The 19073-nt window shown below is 42.8% G+C and overlaps 6 protein-coding genes across 7 annotated transcripts; 3 read left to right on the forward strand and 3 right to left on the reverse strand.

The window, feature by feature from the left end:
• Positions 1-748: 748 nt before the first annotated feature.
• 14-3-3epsilon (tyrosine 3-monooxygenase/tryptophan 5-monooxygenase activation protein epsilon) lies at positions 749-11040 on the forward strand. Its single transcript, XM_076437972.1, has 4 exons — positions 749-1004; positions 4404-4710; positions 5924-6267; positions 7108-11040. The coding sequence occupies exons 1-4, from the start codon at positions 941-943 to the stop codon at positions 7161-7163; spliced, it is 771 nt and encodes a 256-aa protein (XP_076294087.1). The 5' UTR covers positions 749-940; the 3' UTR covers positions 7164-11040.
• Positions 11041-12369: 1329 nt separating this feature from the next.
• Positions 12370-14814, reverse strand: Mdh2 (malate dehydrogenase 2). Its single transcript, XM_076437963.1, has 5 exons — positions 14673-14814; positions 13795-14010; positions 13365-13637; positions 12945-13274; positions 12370-12859 (listed from the first exon to the last, which is right to left on the reverse strand). The coding sequence occupies exons 1-5, from the start codon at positions 14745-14747 to the stop codon at positions 12731-12733; spliced, it is 1023 nt and encodes a 340-aa protein (XP_076294078.1). The 5' UTR covers positions 14748-14814; the 3' UTR covers positions 12370-12730.
• On the reverse strand, positions 14766-17402 carry LOC143215665 (sideroflexin-2-like). The gene is made up of 3 exons (XM_076437977.1): positions 17161-17402; positions 17043-17090; positions 14766-16973 (listed from the first exon to the last, which is right to left on the reverse strand). The coding sequence occupies exons 1-3, from the start codon at positions 17400-17402 to the stop codon at positions 16868-16870; spliced, it is 396 nt and encodes a 131-aa protein (XP_076294092.1). The 3' UTR covers positions 14766-16867.
• Tfb4 (transcription factor B4) lies at positions 15011-16834 on the forward strand. 2 transcript variants are annotated; one of them, XM_076437971.1, is made up of 6 exons: positions 15011-15145; positions 15557-16053; positions 16133-16255; positions 16344-16479; positions 16561-16597; positions 16689-16834. In XM_076437971.1, the coding sequence occupies exons 1-6, from the start codon at positions 15136-15138 to the stop codon at positions 16762-16764; spliced, it is 879 nt and encodes a 292-aa protein (XP_076294086.1). In that variant the 5' UTR covers positions 15011-15135; the 3' UTR covers positions 16765-16834. The 2 variants fall into 2 exon arrangements, with proteins under 2 accessions (XP_076294086.1, XP_076294085.1); XM_076437970.1 differs by lacking the exon at positions 15011-15145 and adding an exon at positions 15333-15474.
• LOC143215664 (dynein axonemal light chain 1) lies at positions 16978-19073 on the forward strand. Its single transcript, XM_076437976.1, has 3 exons — positions 16978-18366; positions 18436-18584; positions 18653-19073. The coding sequence occupies exons 1-3, from the start codon at positions 18364-18366 to the stop codon at positions 19044-19046; spliced, it is 546 nt and encodes a 181-aa protein (XP_076294091.1). The 5' UTR covers positions 16978-18363; the 3' UTR covers positions 19047-19073.
• Positions 17402-18358, reverse strand: LOC143215892 (sideroflexin-2-like). The gene is made up of 5 exons (XM_076438486.1): positions 18299-18358; positions 18041-18219; positions 17804-17974; positions 17485-17731; positions 17402-17434 (listed from the first exon to the last, which is right to left on the reverse strand). The coding sequence occupies exons 1-5, from the start codon at positions 18356-18358 to the stop codon at positions 17402-17404; spliced, it is 690 nt and encodes a 229-aa protein (XP_076294601.1).

Here is a 19073-nt window from a genome sequence, read left to right on the forward strand (position 1 = left end):
ATTACGAGCATTAGTTACAGATGTATATTTGCTTCCTTCGCAATAATTACATTAATTATACATATATAGATTTCGTTACATAACTTATTAAATGTTAATGCTTGCGGAAAGATATCGCTTATCCTTTATCGGGGAACTTTTCGTTATTGTTTCTACATTTCACATGCAGCAATATACTTAATAAATATTTTGCGGAACATGAACGGGAAATGCATTCTGCATTGTTGCACTACAGTTTTACAAGAAGTACAACAACAATATGCTCGAAACGAAGAGCCGATATATATATGGTTCTCAAAGTACACAGCAATTTAACGATTAATTCTATCGTTGTGCATTGTCGTCGTGATCGAAACACGCCGACGATGCCGTCTGGTACAAATATTGACAAAATAAAATAACAGTATCCATGAAAGTTTCATGAGATTTTTAAGGTTACTTCGAGTCGATCGGTTTATTATTATAGAGGAAACGCGTGCGTCTAGTCCGCCGTCGGCAACCTTCGGAAACCTGTTCATAAAAAAACTCGAAATTGCATAAACATCTGCAGTCGAATTATCAGCTATTTCAATTTCAAATGAAACTTGGCCAGGTTTTGATGGACCGGATATATATTCGGGGCGATTTTAACCGACATGCGCGATGCGCACGGCGGCTTCGGCTTTGGTATTCGTATTTCGTAGTCGTAGCCGTAGCCGTCGAACGAATGACGTCACGAATGGCGTAGTAATACACGAGACAGGGAGCGCATGGCGAGTGGAGTGTCCGCAGAGGCTGCGCGAACTGGGAACTGCTTTCGATTGTTGGCGGGCGCCGCCATCTTGGTCAGTGAGCTTGCGAGTGGCTGTACGACGAGGTGTACGTATTTCGGTGAAACGAGGATTTCGTGCGATTTCCCTGGAACCTTTCGTCCGACCTGTGAAATCTAGAAGCATCCAAGATGTCGGAACGGGAGGACAACGTTTACAAAGCGAAACTGGCGGAGCAGGCGGAGCGTTACGACGGTGAGTAGATATTTTCCGGGAAAGGACCCGGCCTGCGCCAAAATGAAATCGACGAAATCGGACAGACAGACAGAGGAGAGCACGGCCACAAAGAGAAAGGAGGTAGAACGCGATCCTCGTGGGTCGCGACCCTATCGCGTACCGAATTTATTCCGGATAGAATCGGGAACTGCCTCGGTGATTCGACACTCCACAGTCTTAACCGTGATATCGTTGTGTCCGATCGGATCTGTCAAATGTCGAGGAAACGTCAAATACAACTAATCGACACGGCAATGCGATATCGAGTCGCCGGCTCGAGACCGACCGGTCTTCCTTTATTTTAAAAGAGTGGCCTCGTCCTTCGGTTCTGTCACCGGTCCGCCACATCCTGTCATGATACGTAGAATTACTGGTTGCAAGTTGTTAGTACGTAACGGCCAGGCCCCGGTTAGCCTAAACGTTTCGCGGTGCTCGCCCGTGTTCCAGAACAGTACATTGTTGCATCGAAAGCTGGCCAACGCCGTTGCTAGGCGTACTGTCCGTCTCGAGTACTTTAGGAGGTCTCACGGCAGATAACTGGACAAAGTCGGTCCTTCACCGACGCATGTGATGCATAGAGATACGGCTCGATTCTTGCCATTCGCTCTGCCGGGTTATACATACTCCTCTTTCGACACGTAGTAACGCGTGCTCTGCTCGTGGCATTCGGCCTTGAAACCACAGAGAAATCACTCGGCCGATCGAGCAACCGATCTATCGGCTACGCTTTTCCGGTGGATCGGCTCGCGTTTTCCTAGGCTGCGTATCCGGTGTCGATAATCACCAGCCATTTTCCCCTATTACAATTACATGTTCCGCGTATCGTTCTAACGTGCGTTCCGCGGACTGTTAGGAATTTTTACTTCGCTCCTGGCGAAAGCGGCTTCGCAGTGGGGATTCAGAGCAGCGGAAGATCAACCGTCAAAATCTCTTCGAATTTCTCGCATTTCACTCGACAGAGATTTTCTATTTCTCCGTAGAACATCGTACCCGTGCCATTTCAACCGAGAAACATTTGACATTTGCCGCGATCAAATAGAGTTTCAATTTGTTCAACGTGGTAGCCTGCATAAATCAGTCTGACAATTCGCGGGCACGGTTTATTGTCCGCCGATTGGCCGGTAGAGATCGACAGACAACCGATCTCGTCTCACGTGACATTCGATCAAACTTTTTCCCCTTTTCTAATGGTCTCGAATGAAACGAGATCAACGACGACGACGATCGTTCGTTAGTTCGTCTCCGTCCGGTTTTCAGAATTTAGTGGTCGCGTGGGCACATTTAATCGAGACAGACACGCGTATTCGCCGTCACAGTATGATACTAACGGTTTCGGTAATTGCGCGCGCGACCGCGCCTGATTCATCGAGACCTGAAACAACGTTTTTTACTCGGGCAAGCATTTCAAATCGAGCGTTTATCATCGCGACGTGACATTTTCGTTAGGGGACTCGTTCGATACGAGTCTCCTTCGGTTTCGAAGATGCACTCGGGTCTGAATAGACCCGTGCATCGTCGACCGAGGGTTAAAGCGTGAAAATGCGTGCACACGCACGATCTTTTCGACCAGAAAGCCAGCGAGCCTAAAGAATGACAGGGATGGAAGGGAGAGGAGGCGATAAGCGGTCGGAATCAGTGCGAGAGAGAAAGAGGAGGATAGAATAGAGGAGGAAGGGCGATGGGTAAATTTGAGGGTTGCGAATGAGAGACGGAGCGCGCGCGAGAGATAGAGAGAGAGAGATCACGGCGGAGGGTGAGAACGGTATCGGGGTGAGAGACAGCGAGAAGGTGGAGAGGGAAGGAAGAGGGGGCCATAGTAGAAGGAAAGTATTGATCTGTGCTCGCTATATCCTACGTTTCTGTAGACCTCCATCATTGTATACCGCGTTCACGGTAATTTTTACCCGGAATCACCATGAACTTGAGAACCAGAGATGAGAACATTATTCGTCCGGATAGATAACGAAGAAAAATTATTCGTAGCGGTTGTTTGATCTTCGTCGTTCAGTCGATGGTTTACAATCGGCAGTGTTCGATTTATTATTCACATTCTGAAACCCTATGTTTGCTCGATGGGTAGTACACGATAAAATGTTACCCGAAACTGTTTCTAGGTATTTATTTAACCTGGTTTCGGCCCGGGTTCAATCTGACCATAGATGCCGCCATGACGCCACCGTTGACTTTTACGGGACGACAATGAATAGGGGGTGTACAGTTATCGATTCTAATCGACAGAGAGAGGGAGAGAGAGGGAAAGAGATGTGGGTAGGATAAAGGAACGATCGTGTCGACGGTTTCCAGATGATACAGATTGATCGTTTCGAGATGGATTTTTGTCAGCCGAGAGTCGTTCGAGAGTACAGCTCTCACGGGGACATGGGAGGCCGGGGTCTCGGAATTCCGGATGTGGAGGCCGATACACCGTCTCTTCAATCTGTCTCGTTGTCTCACGCCTCTTTAATTTTCATCCTGTTATCGATCCTCTGTCATGGGCAACGAAGATTTCGCTCTTACCCGCAAACACGACACAGAAATTTATATTAAAACGCGTCTTTTCACTTTTTTTTTAATTGCACACACTTTTTTCATTCGATCGATAGGATTCATTCATTATTTGGTCGAATTGTTGGCAATGGTTGATAATGTCACGAAAACGGGCCGCGCAATTTGATACGTAGTCTTTAGAACTGTTCTCGGGTAATTACAATTAAGAAAACGTTCGCAGACTTTCGAGCGGTGGTGTATGTCTCGATCGATATCATTATTCTCGAATGCCTCGCACCTATAGATAATAAATACATAATAGTTAGCAACTTCCTCGGAAAGTTCAAGGGGCAGCGGGTTAATATATGTACGTTCGCGCGCTCATCTTTCTCGCGCCGAGGCTCACCATTATCCCCAGATGAAACTAATAATATATCCATGCGGGGTAGCTACATATTAATAATCGATAAGTCATTTCCAACTCATTGCTCTGCCATGATTTTACATAATATTCTTCGGCAAGTTTTACGCCAAAATAACAGCCCCTCGTTGAACACCAATTAACAATATTATGTTTCCCAGTTGCTGTACCGACAACCCCCAAACGGGTCCTCCATCTCAAAGGACGACCTGCATAAACTGACTCGATTCTTTTCGAAAACACAGAGTTGATCGACGTACACTGGCGCTCAAAAGTATGCGTATTATATGCGATTAATTCAAAAGTTAAAACTGATCTCTACGCTTATTTGATCACTGTCTTATTCGATTAACAATTGGACGGGTGTCTCCGCATACTTTTGAGGATCAGTTTCGTGTATATTTATGTCGAGTGATTTTCACTTTAATGGCACTGTCGTCGACGGCTGTGCCCGTCGATGTGATTTACAGAGATGGTCGAAGCGATGAAGAAGGTCGCGTCGCTGGACCTAGAGCTGACCGTCGAGGAAAGGAACCTCCTTTCTGTTGCCTACAAAAACGTAATCGGGGCGAGAAGAGCTTCCTGGAGAATAATCTCGAGCATCGAACAAAAGGAGGAGAACAAGGGTGCCGAAGGCAAGCTCGAGATGATCCGTCAGTACCGGTCCCAAGTAGAGGAAGAACTGAAAGACATCTGCGCCGATATCCTCGGTGTCCTGGATAAACATCTGATTCCTTATGCGTCCACCGGAGAATCGAAAGTCTTTTATTACAAAATGTAAGCAGCTAGTCGCAGCCTAATCGTAGAATCCTCGGTGAAACGCGATTAGTCGCGCTTACGTTCACTGTAGAACAGCGAAACACGTTCAGGCTTTTAACGCTTTACCTACCCGAAGTTCAACAATTGGTCTTCTTAACGACCGCATTTTATTCCCCCGTTTTTCATTTCTCTTTGGGGACAAAAATTCCAAAAGAAATAGTCAATCCTATCGAGAAACCCTTAATTGTAGATGTTTGATTTTGAAAAGTCTATCGAGTTATCGCCGATGGGCAAAGCGTTGATATGTAAAGCCGCAAATCCTGTCCGTGTTTCATCACGCGAGATGATATTCCACTATGAAAGGGTAGTAGACTCCAGTAGGAAATATTTTCGATGCTCTAAGCTTGTTTTAAATATCAAGCTTCTGCCTCGGTGGCGTGCTGGCGTTGATTAAAAGGCATCCAATGCGGAAGAGCGTTCCGTTTCGGTCACTGGTTTTTGAGGTATCGGTTTTTAAAACTCGCCGGCGTCTGGTTCGATAATTGCCGAGAGATTAAAAGATGATTTACAAGTAACCGCTAATAAAACTATTTAGTCTAAGAGTCCCGAGCTTCTACTCTTCTGCTTTATTTTAACGAGGCACCGCTGTGGCAATGTTAACTCCCACGAACGCTAACTTTTATTGAATAATAGATAGATCAGATGCGTTCTACATGTCAGCAACTCATTTGATTTAATATTCCGATGAATATTAATGCTAGTTTACCTGAAACGGAGTGCAAGGGAGGGAAAGAAAAACCGTACAGGGCGTATATCGCAACCAGACTGCCGATGTTTATGTAAATTCACATTCTTAAGGACCAATTTGTGAAAGCAGGAATTAAATAGAGACTCGTTACCTCGATAAACATTTTTGCTGGCTAACAAGGGACTATTAAATGTATATTGCGCATTATTGCAACGGCTGTTCCAGCGCTGAAGCTACCAAATAATAAAAATCTTCTATATTCCAAAGAAGGCTTGTTTATGATATCAAACTTATAGTGGTAGTAGTGGTAGCTTCAGTGTTAATGGACGCATCGTTGGGAGCTTAAAAGATCTTTCATATATGTATTTGTTTTATCGCTGCTGTGCTACCTCCCGATTCAGCAAAGCTTTGCGACGAAAGAGAGAAAGATGGGAGGAAGAAGTGGATGTGCAGCAACGAATGTATAATTGAATGTAATTGCAGGAAGGGCGACTACCACCGTTACCTGGCCGAGTTCGCCATTGGTAACGACAGGAAGGAGGCAGCGGAGAACTCGCTGGTGGCTTACAAAGCGGCCAGCGACACCGCGATGACAGACTTGCCACCGACTCATCCCATACGTTTAGGATTGGCGTTGAACTTCTCCGTGTTCTATTACGAGATTCTGAACTGCCCGGACAGAGCGTGTCGCCTGGCGAAGGCAGCCTTTGACGACGCGATCGCGGAACTAGACACTTTATCCGAGGATAGTTACAAGGATTCCACCCTCATCATGCAGCTCCTCAGGGACAATTTGACTCTGTGGACGTCGGATATGCAAGGAGATGGTTAGTATGCTCCCGGGGCACAGGCACGTCTTTTTACCACCCTTTGAAACATCTCTATTAGGCCGTCGGAGAGCGGCATCGCGACGATCAATAACATGTATCGCACACGACCTGATAAAATCTTCCTTGTTCTGTATCAGATCTTATCGCTCTGTTCGGCGACTAGCTAGCCGGCTTACCACGATCCTATTGCGAATCAAATCGTTCTGAAAACGCTGCTTTTAACCCTGCAATGACACGTTAGGGGGGCGTCTCCTCGACTCGTTCGTTGCACGGTTAAAAACTATACTATCCGGACAAAGAATCACTGCTTTATAATTTAGAGTTTGAGGCTGAACGCGAAAACCAGGCTGCGGCCATACCTACCAATGCTTGAACATAGGCGTACACCCCTTTCGAGTCACCTGGTGAGCAACCCCATCCTCCTTCCTACTTCCTTGTAATCTGAATTCGTTCAGATTAATGCATTAACTATCGCTCCAGCGACCATCACAATTGTTATCGCTTTATATTCCATAGGACCTGAAAAATTCATTCTGAAATGTACACGAGCAATCGCGTAGCTCTCGCATGAGTCACGCGATAGCGAACGCATTCAAGTATCAAATTCAACGACTTGTTCCAATCAGAATTACCAACCAACTTCAATCCGTCAAAAGACGGATTCCGGGTTCCCTCTGACAAAATTGCTGGCATATATCAGTTGTGCATTTTTCGACGAAACTACACACCAAATTATTTTGACCGTTTAAAATAGATTTCTACTTGAGTACAGCTCGATTTAACGTCGCGACAACAACAAAATGATGTTCATTAACGAGTTTACTTATGTTTATACAGGGGAGGGTGAACAGAAGGAGCAGCTGCAAGACGTGGAAGATCAGGACGTCTCGTAACTCTAACTGTAGTGAGTGTTACATTGCGTATATAAAACTGAGACACAGAAGAAAAACAAAAAAACTCTTAATAACTCGTAAGCAAAAGAAAACAACTCGGCAGGTGGCAGTTCGGGGTGGGAAGGGGAGATCTTTAGCGATTGCGTGGTCCTAAAAACACGCACCTACGTACGGTTAATTCCAAACAAATAAACAACCAACCAACCAAACAAATCATTCGATAAAACACGCATTGAATTTTACGAAGCACGCAGAAAGTAACCAAGCAAAGGACACGCACCCTGCGGTAAAATAGAAAGAGAGACTGCTGCAAAACGAAATGCATTTAGAGAGGGGCACTTTCCTTTGCCTTGTTCGCGGTACCGGGAGAAGAACCAAAAAACCAAACAACAACAACAAAAATAAAACAACGCTGTCTTTACACTTGTGCATGCCTGGCCAAACAAACGAAACTACAAGCAGAAACAACAAAACCGTGAGAGAAAAAAAAGTCAAAATACGAACTATTGTGGACGATGTCGAGAACGTGTTTCGAGTGGGGTGTACACGCGCGTACGGTTCACCCCCGATATAGTAATAAAAATGGAATGTAGCACGCTCCCTCAGTCCGTTGGGACGTCGATCATCCCCCCTCCCCCCTCGCTTTCATCGGTTCCAGTGAGTGAGAACGAATTAACAAGTGTGTCCTACAACGTTTTACGAATAGTGAAAAAGCATATTATGCTCTGATGCTCGACGTCGATCGAAGTGCATTATTGCGTTCGTTTGTTTTCACCGGCTCCCTCACCCCCCACCCCCTTGTCGATTACAAATCAATCTCCCTCCCCTCGACTCGTCCCCTCTCCTCGTCCAATTACCCCCCCCCCCCCCCCCCGCTTTTTTACTGCGCGCACGATCGCTCTCGCATACCGTACGAAGTTAAACACGATGTTGATTGTATGCGCGGGCAAAATTGCATGCAAATCGTCCGTTTGCCCGAGGACGTGAACGCGTCGTACCCTAAGGCGTTTCCGAAGGCGAGACCGAAGACACAGGGGATCGGCGAACCGTTCCCGTTTGGCCATCGGCCAGGGCTGCTAACCCGCGTGTCTTCGGACCCGTCCTGTCGTCCCCCGAAAAAACAAAAATATCACCGAGACCGAGAGACATGAAGGCATCCGAACGAAGTCCGGATTATCCCCCAAGTAATTTCGTACGCGTGTAGCTCCAGCATTTATGGGTCCCGATATCCCAGAGTGTAGCCCGTTCTATTTGTCAAGAGAATGATGCGCATACGCGAAAGCGTCGTACTTAAAGAAACACGCAATAACTAACTAACTAATTAATCAGTTAGCAGGCTCAAAATTTTTCCGTTTCGAACGCGGCGACAACAACAGAGACACCACATACACACAAAACACAAAGCGAAAAGAGAGAAAAAGAACTTTGAAAAACATGGGCGAGAAAACGACATCCGTCTTCGACAGCGTCGAACGTTTTCTTTCCACTCACCTTCGAGCCTTCCTCCGCGATAAGAGGGTAAGGCGATTACGCTTTTTTTTCTTCCTTTTTCTTCTTTCTGTTTACGATTTCCATAGTTTTTTTTTCTTTTTTTTTGTTTTAAATCTACGACAAGCATGGAACTTTTAGATATGTATCGTGAAAGAAGTGTGGCGGGTAGATGAGCTTTTTTTTTAAACGAGAAAGAGAAATCGAAACAACTAAAAAAGGTATAATATGAATTCCGTTTGTATCGCCGTTATACACACGAACAGAACAGAACAAACAAAAAATCGAGAAAACCAGTAGCCGTCTAGCTAGTCTGTAATATTATGGTTGTACTTTTTCATACACCCCATTGTGTAAAACTATAAACGATCGCTGTGGTATTACGAATTACAGAATAAACGATTGTATCCCGACTTTATTCGTCCGCGCTCACTTCACACGCCGACCGACTCACTATCCTCGATTACTCCATTTGCGTTTTTTCTTGCTTCTCGCTCGTGTCTACCCGTAGCGTTCGTGACATTATTCTTTTTTCCTTTATCTTTCATTCTTTTTTTTCTGTCATTGTACCCGTGCGACACCATTCTGTCGATTTCCGTTCAGAGAACATTCCATTGATAGTAGACGAGATTTGTTCGTCAGTCTGTTAGCACGAAATTTTGATGAGTGTGGTGACGAAGTAAGCTTTAGCGATGCGATGTTGATCATTCGCTCGCTCGAGTAAACAGCCGCCGGTTACGAGGAATTGATACCGAGTTCGATAATCGGTACACGACTTCTTTATCGCTGCTAGTTCGCGGATTTTATGCATCTATACAGAATACGATACGATATACGATTTTTGTCTGCAAGTTTCGCCCATGACAATTCATATTTGCATATAGATGTCCGGTCTAATTATTAGATTAACAAAAAAAGTAACCAGCTGTGCGTTAAAAATTGATCGTTCGTTTATAGAATAAACTTTTGACCGGCGCTCTGTATACTCGGAACGAGAGGTGGACGACGATCTCTCTTGGTGATCCATGTGTGAAAGCGTGCAGCAAAAAAGCGAGGCATGTTACATGAAAATAAAAAAACAACATAACAAAAGGCGAAGGGAACCGCGGCGCGCAGATAATCGAGCTCTGGCTAGAAAATCGGTGTGCATTATCGTGCCCCTGTATTTAGGTATTAATAACGATAAAAATTGATAATCATGTTATAAAGTACGTTACAAAGAATAACTCAAAGTAATATCAACGGCACCGTAAGTAAGTATATGCGAGTAATTTTAAGAGCGTAAAATTAGGGTATCGCGGCGAAACCGATCGACGCGAGAATCGTTTTCGAACGCCATTCGAAGAAGGAACGAGACGCAACAGCAAAAAAGAAATGAAATTAAATTAAATTTTTTCGAAGCGCGTGATCGTCGAGGAACGTGGAAGATAAACGCAGAAACGAAGATAAAGAAAATAAAAGAAAAGAACAACACTGGCGCGATCGAGAGAATTATAATAAGAAAATCGGAGAACCAGAGCGGTGGAACCGTAGAGAAAATTGGGGATCCATCGGCATAAGGAATTATATCATAGTAAATGCGGCAAGTGTTGGAGAGAGAGATTTAGGTACAATAAAAATTTGTCAGCGGCAACGAACGGTGTAGTGGATTCCAAACGACGATAAACTGTCAGATACCTCATCCAATTACTTGCTTACACGATGGATTAAAAACAAGATGAAATAGCCCAACCGCGATAACGATTATTATCGTCCACGATATAGCGTGACTCATAAGCGAATGAGAAAAAAAAGCGCAAATGAAAACTTGTAGAGTGTTCCCCCGGCTAACCGTAACAATTGTAAGTAGGCAGTTTGTCACCTTGGTTGTCCGTAGGACCTACTAAAGGCGAATAGACGATCCGTGTATCGATTCAGACCGCTTTCAAACCCATTATCCAGAATCGTTGTACGTGTTTAGCCGATTTTTACAAAGACACATCTACTTACTCCATCTCTTACTAGATGTACTCTACTTGCTCTTATCTTTCTCTCTTTCTTTCTCTGTCTCTCCATCTCTCTTTTTCTCTCTTCATCTCCATTCTCTCTCTCTCTGTATTATACATATATATTAGTTATTATCTGTAATTATCTTCGAATCATTCCATCTTGTCGCTAACCCAGTTCAAGAGCGAATAATTAGACTTGGATATCAAAATTTATCGTCATTTGGGAGGAGGCTAAATTTGTCTTCGTTTTGATATTTTACAAACATTTATTTTTTTCGATTCGTATGCGTTCTCACACACCTCTGTACGTATTACAATCGATACGATTTTACCGGATACGACCTTTTTCTGTAAAACCACACACGTGAAAGCTACAAATAAAGTAATTACAACTCTCTATACGTTACTCCTATTAAAATCTTTTTATTGTATGTTTTCGATATAATCGATATGCATATAAAATATATAAGAACATCAAATAACATTAATCAAATTGTAAAAAAAGGTAGCGTGTGATGAAGATGCTTTCTTTGTATTACTGTGCTGTGTGTAGAGTGAGTCATCCAACGGTAAAGCCTATATGCGAGCTGTTATCTCTCGTGCGCCGTAAATGCCTTGGCCGTGTATTAACATCCATATGTTTCAGGATTCGATACAATTATGTATCCGTTGTGCGTTCCATGATCGGAGACAACCTCAAGGTCTACACCGTGCGTATTTCGATCATACGACCACTTCTCGGAGATCCCATTAATTGGTCCTTGGTCCTGTCCTGGTACAGTATTCTTTCTATTCTCCTGAAATATAAACGTCTCCCTTTATTCATTCTACAACATAGTTTCAGGTGAAAACCACACGCTAGAAGAACCTACGCAATACTCTATCATGATAGAAGGAGATCCAGAAACTCGGAAAGAAACGCACCGATGGGTAAAATGTTAAACTTCAGATTCCAGTTGGCGATTCTTGTAAATTTTTGCGCTCTAAGCACCATCAAGAACGATGGTAAGAAAAACCCATTTCAATATTCGCTTCAGGTGCATCAAAATTGATAAGAATCACCTACTGCTTACCAGAAGGCAAAATATAGCTGTTGAACAATACTACGAGGGTGGTTTCGCTCCTAAAACTCGAGTCTCTGTCAACGAAAAGAAGTCCGGGGGAAGGGGGCCTGCGTAACGTAGAACCCTCTTTGTATCACGTTAGCTTGCGCTGGTGACAAAGTTTACCTTGAGATTTTTAAATAACCCCCCGAGTGTTCGGTTGACTGGCAACGAAGGCTGAGAAAACAATTATCTCGCGACTGAAAATTGTGTCGCTCTAATAAGCGTATGGATCATAGAGTGTTCCTCTCGAGGGTTCGCCACTTAAGCACGTTAAATCGGCGTTTGTCAAGACGGTGGCGTTAAACAGTCAGTCCGACAACAAAAGGTGCTGCCGACTCGCTGGTAACGAAGTGAAAGAGATTTATTTATTCACTTACCGAAACTAAAATGGAAACACTTAAAGAAATAAATAAAATCCAAGGTTGCACGCAATAAAACGTAGGCCCTATTTTGAGAATATATATTTAGGCCGAAACTCTAACTATATATCCCAACTAACTCCCAACTGGGCTGACGAGAAGTGCTATTAGGGTATAACAGTTTTCAAGCCTTGTCGTCCCCTACTATGTAAGATAAGACTCAATTTATAAGAACAACGACAAAGGTGATATAGCAAAAATAATGTTTATTCTTTCTATATTCGAAGATTGTTTTATTTCAAATTTTCTACATCAAATTTCATGATTCAACATCGTTTTCTTCTTTTAATCGAGGTCTATGAGTATTGTTCGTATCATGATAAAACCGTTTGCCTATTGGGTATTGTACGTTCGTTTACTGGTTCGCGACGAGGGTGAATTTTCGATCTGTTGTATATGGTGTACGAGACAGATTCATCTACTGATTGGCATGTCAAAAGGATTCACCTTTCGGATACAACGACTCGCGTACAACGCGAGAACTGTTGCAACGAATACTGATAATCGTCGATTCCTTCCTGTTTACGATCAACCACGCCTCTATCTAGTTCCCTGATCATCGGCATTCACTTCTTGTTGATGAAATCCTCTCCCTTCTGAATGTTCTTCTTGAGTTCTGGAATAGCCTCGTCCAATAGCTTCTTCTCGTAGCTGTTAAGAGTGCCAAGGCCAAGATTCTTTTCAACTCCTCCTTTCTGAAAGCGAATACAAATCGAGTATACATACATATGTCCTGTGCAAAACTCACGACTTCGGTTTTTCAATGAATTCAATACTTACGCCCAAAACAATAGGCGTCGAGAAGTACTTCGCGGCGGTGACGTCGGACCTAACGTAAGCACACTCGATGACACCCTGTTCTCCGTTCAGCGCTCTCACCAACGACAAACCGAATCGAGCACCCGCGTATGCCATCGATAACGTCGCAGAGCCTGTACCCGCCTTTGCCTTGACAACCTCGGTACCCGCTTCCTGAATTCTGAGGGTGAGTGCTTTCACTTGGTCCTCGGGGAACGAGACCGATGGCTTGCACTGCGAGATAAGTGGGATAATGGTGATACCACTGTGTCCTCCGATAACCGGCACGTTAGTCTTCTGCGGATCAAGACCCTGGAAAACATCATCGATTAGATACCAAAATCTTCATCAATTAAAACCATTGAATTTTATCGCGTAGATGCACATATGTGTCGAACTCACTTTAGCCTCGGCAATAAAGGCGTTTGACCGGACGATATCCAACGTGGTCACGCCGAATACCCTTTTAGGGTCGTAGACACCAGCCTTTTGCAACACTTCGCAGGCAATGGGAACTGTGCTGTTAACTGGATTCGAAATAATCGCGATTAGAGCCTTCGGGGATACCTCAGCTATGGCCTGAACAAGATCTCGTACTATAGACGCGTTCGTGTTGAAGAGATCATCTCGGGTCATTCCTGGTTTACGCGGTACACCGGCGGGTATGATGACTACCTATAAGAATGCAGTTGCAAATAAAGATCTTATATAATTATACATATATATATAAAGAGGGATATATAACGATGTTGAAGCTGCAAAGAATTCAATAGCTACACAGTAGGGAAGGCTACTATTTGTAACATTGTAGCTTGCGAGTTGGGAAACATACTTGAGCTCCTTTGACAGATTCCTTCAGCTCATTAGGACCGGTATATCCTTTTACTTTGGCCTTTGTGTCCATATGCGAAAGATCGGCAGCGACGCCTGGTGTGTTCACGACGTCGTATAGAGATAATTCGGTAACCAGAGGAGACTGTTTCAAGAGCATCGATAACGGCTGACCGATTCCACCACTGGCGCCCATGACTGCGACCTTGGCATCGCGCTGAAATGCAAAACAGGAGAATTACACATTACGGATCGAATGCGTTCTTTACCGATAGGGTTCGAGTACTCCCTGTTTGGTCAAGAATCGTATAGGATAGCATCCGATCGCATTACCGTCAATGCTATTGTATAATATCGATTCAATTAGATTCGGAAGATACTATTTAAACACGCGGTAACGTCTCGATGCAAGTGATACCGTATTTTATATCATTTTAATCAGAAAAATGTCATATATATTAGATATTTCATTAAAAAACAGAAAGCTTTATCATTGAATTAGTATTATCCGATATATCTGATCCCGGAAAGGTGTTACACTTCTTGACGGGGGTATATACACTGTGTCGTAGTGGGGATACATTTTTCACGCGTATCCTGCACATATTTTTTACACACATTATCGAGGCGCTACAGTAGTTCAATTTTTTACATATCATTCTTGCCGTGTGACTTAAAAGTGGTTGCATAACTACATCGTGGAATATATGTCTATCGTTGCGAAGATAAGCGACCAACCGCAAAAACTGAGGGTCCCAAGTCTCACGAATGATTTATCCCTCGTGTAAAAATGCAGCATGCAAATTTCCGCGTGAAAAAACCGACTATTTCGCTGACCGGGGCAGTGTTTATAAATCCGTAAATCTCTGTGGGACTTACTCTGACGCTGGTCGAGAGCCCCTTCGCTCCCTGTTGGGCGACGGACAACGTGGGTTTCAGGATTCGTGGCAACATGTTCAGGCAGTGGCACTCCGGGCAGTAATGTGACGGATTTCAAGTTCGAGAAGACGACGTTCGATAACCTTTCAAAGACACCCTGATGACCTCAATGATATTCCACACGTTCGCTCCGCTTCCCATCAACCAATCGGCTAGCAACCCACTGCAAAATACGTGTGCAACCATGCGCGTTTTCGCACTGATTACTTGCGCACGTCCCTCGCCGAATACATTAGATCGGGCGGGAACTTTCAAAGAAAGTATTTTTTTTTTAATCATCCTGTGTCACGCTCGAAGCCAGAACTTCACTTATCGGACAGTATTCATTGAAGATTGTCAATGCAATCGACTGTCAACATTATATTTGCATGCATAATGACAACACCGTGTAACATGCGTATTCATGAAAAAAGGTAAAAAGCTTGACAATATTTATCGAATACGTTATATGTAAATGACAAGTGCTTTTGTCTCTGTTCCGAAGACAAATGCTCTTAGAATATAATTTATTTACGATTCCGTTGTCGATTGTTGACAGTCGTTGATGCACGCCGTACGGCGTACGGTGTTGTTTGTATGTAACACAATTGTAAATTGTAACATGATCGTGCGTTCGTTTACTGAAATATTCCGGAAAGTTGAGCGTTCCACATGTATTATTAAAGTATGTTGTTAGAGAAAATTGTTTATAATCGCTGGACACGATAATTAGGTTAATCTGGTTAATTCAAAATGACAAGCGGTAAGTTCGGATTATTTAACCTGCAATCAACGATGGTTTGCATCGAGCAGAAACGTTGAAATATCATCGTATTTTGCTTCAGAAATAGAAACAAGCTTATTGACAATTGTACTGGACGTGAATCCAGTGCAGAGGATTGTGAAACAAGAGACAAAAGTGTTGACGCAATGCTTAGACTCCACTATCGTTTTCGCTAATGCACACTTGATGCAGTCGTCGAATAATCAGCTGGCTATAATAGCGTGTCACAGTCATGGGGCAAGGTTCTTGTATCCTTGCGAGAAGCCCTCGGAAATTCGTCAAATCGATGGACAGTATGAGAAGTTTACCATGGTGGAGCGTACTATCAGGCAACAATTGCAGCATGTAATCAATGAGATTTCCATGGAAAAGTCGTTGAACGGCGAAAGCTTGTTATCGGGGGCATTGACCATGGCTCTCTGTTACGTAGCAAGATTGGAAAGAGAAAAGGTTGCTGGTCAAAAATTATATTCCAGGATACTTGTAATCACGGCTAGCAACGACTCAGCCACTCAATACATGAACTATATGAATATATTTTTCACAGCTCAGAAAATGGTTTGTCACTGTACTGCTCGTTAGCATACACCGTATACAATTGAATATGTAGCTCATGATTTTTCATTCAAACATGCAGGGAATAATATTGGATGTTTGCAGCCTAGATCAGGAATTAACATTACTTCAACAAGGTTGTGATATAACCAGTGGGAATTATTTAAAAGTTCCCCATTTGGGCGGATTATTACAATACTTGTTGGTAAGGAGAACGGTGTTTATTTCTGCTGTGTATACATATCATTGTTATTTTATTATTTAAGAAGAAAATATTTGTTTTGTCTGTTTAGTGGATATTCCTGCCTGATCCGAATATTAGGTCGAAGCTAGTACTGCCTCCACCAGTGAAAGTGGACTACAGAGCAGCGTGCTTCTGCCATCAAGAATTAATAGACATTGGCTATGTGTGCTCCATATGCTTATCAAGTAAACGAAATTCAACAATATCGCTAATAACGTTGCTAATCTGAATTATTATAGTACATTGATTCCTCGTTTTGTTTACAGTATTCTGCAAATTCAGTCCAATATGCACAACTTGTCAGTAAGTGTTTCAAATAAAGCTAACATATCCGAATTATTTATATATTACCAATGAAAAAATAATTTGTACGTTTTATCATTCTCTCTTGCAGCACGGTATTCAAAATGCCAGGACCTATACCTATGAAAATGAAGAAAAAGAAGAAGAATGTAGATATAGTTCATTGATGTATTTAACTTGTAATTTTTTTAGCCATAGAAATTTTCTATCCAAATACATATTTTCTCACCATACAAATCAGAGTAATCCATTAACATCTCGGCTACGAAGTTATAGCCCTTTATAGTAGAAGATTTTGTCCACGTTCTGTCCGACTTTCTGTTGAAACTCTTTGTACTCGGGTTCGTATATCCTCAGCCATTCTGGTGTCATCGAGCTTAATGATTCAAGAATGTTACTCTAGAACGCTTTAGTAACCGAAAGTTCAATTACTATCGTTACTTACTTGTAACGAGGGAAAATTGCGAGAGACGAAGGAATCGCGAACCAGCATCTGTTAATGAGAAAATATTTTGACGAAGAACGAGTGATGCAACTGGAAATTCGACGAAGACGAGAATTACCCAATTGCACAGAAGATTGTCTCGAGCGGAGCTGCGAGCCACTGTCTTCGTTGATAAAAACAGTACGGCTTAATTGTATGCATGATTATTGGAATGAAGAGCATGCATGGCACGCACGTTGCTATTCTCGTGATCACACATTCGGCAATGGCTTTCACTGCTGCTACTCTGGATTCCATAAAGGGTTCTTGTGCACCTTTTGTGAACAGTGGAGTGCCCATGGAAATTTCGTTTTGGCGCATCAGCGGTAGATTTGTGACATGACCAGCAGCAACTGCGAGAAAGGGTACGAATCTCTAAAACCAAACGAAGTTTAGGAAGCACGAAGGAAAATGCAATGCGGCGAAGCGATAACAAGGAATCAACTTCGATGGTTGGTCCTCTTCGGCGCAACAGCTTTCTGCAACCAACAGCTACGATAGAACTGGCTAAAATTGCACACAAGAACGCTATTCTGGTTGAACTTCTCCCTTCAGAATTTTGGTCACCCAACGCATTTCGATTGACATAATTTAGAATGGCGTTGTGCGTCTGGTTAATCGTTTGAAACATCACAATGGCAGTTGTACTTCTAATGCATGCATATCATGAAGGATAAACTTGTTTTATCTATTTGACGAATATAGTGCTCTAAATAATTTACTTGTAAAATGTTAGCATCGCTGTTGTGAGCACAATGTTCACAGGTAACTGGAAGCACATTCTGCCAATCTTATACATCAATTGACCATTATCTGGGTGAAATGAACTGTCCCTGAGCTTTTTCGCGTATATAACGTCCTTCATTGTAGTACCAGGAGGAACGTTGCCATTTCTATGCAATACGCGCAATTCAGTTTAAAGTTTAGCACACTATTTACACAAATTCTAGTTTAGTTACTTATAATCTTCGCACAACTGTTTCGCTTCCAGTAATCTTTGCGTGGGCACGAAAACAATGCGAGTATCGGAAATGAAGGCATAGTGTTTCCATCTACCGATGTAGGTAGACTGGTCCCATAACGGTTGATCAATGTCAATCTTGTCGAGTTTCATTATCAAACAGATAGGACAAGAATTCTGTGTTCATGCATATTGCCGATTGTAACTCGTCAGTTTTATCAAGTCCGTTCACATTGTGAAGTTAACTGTTGTTTACTGTGATCACATATTGTTTATCACTCAATGGTGTGAAATCCAGGATCTGAATTAGTTCCATCAATTATGGTAATTGTTCTTCCTTAAATATCGTACATTTTTCACCTTCTTCTATCTCTTAAATAATGTTTATTACAGGCTAAAGCAACAACTTGTAAAGAAGCCATTCAACGGTGGGAGGAAAAAACTGGTTTAACAGCCAGCGAGCAGAAGGATATCAACTTGTCCTTTCAGTGGCCTCCTATGGAGAAAATGGACAACAACTTAGCGGCACTCACATCTGTAGAGTCAGTATTTATTTATTTATTTAATATAGAATTCCTTGATACAGTCGCGAAAATGTTCTGCACTTTAGGAAATTATCTCTCTCCACGAACATGATAGAGAAGATCAGCGGTATCAATTCCTTGAAGAACTTGAGAATTTTATCTATCGGACGTAACAACATTAAAACATTCTCCGGCCTGGAAGCCGTGGGAGAACATTTAGAAGAATTATGGATATCCTACAATCAGATCGAGAAAATTAAGGGCGTGAGTGTACTGAAAGCCCTCAAAGTCCTCTACATGTCCAACAATTTGGTAAAGGACTGGGCAGAGTTTGGTCGCCTGCAAGAAATCCCGCACCTCGAGGATTTATTGTTTATCAACAATCCTATCTGCGAAAACATGGACGTAGAATTTTGGCGTAGTCAAGTGATTAAAAGGCTGCCCAAATTAAAGAAACTGGACGCTATACCGATCGTTTAAATATTTTGGATTCTAGATGGTTAATAA

The sequence above is a fragment of the Lasioglossum baleicum genome, chromosome 14, assembly GCF_051020765.1.
Source record: "Lasioglossum baleicum chromosome 14, iyLasBale1, whole genome shotgun sequence".
Classification (NCBI taxonomy): domain Eukaryota; kingdom Metazoa; phylum Arthropoda; class Insecta; order Hymenoptera; family Halictidae; genus Lasioglossum; species Lasioglossum baleicum.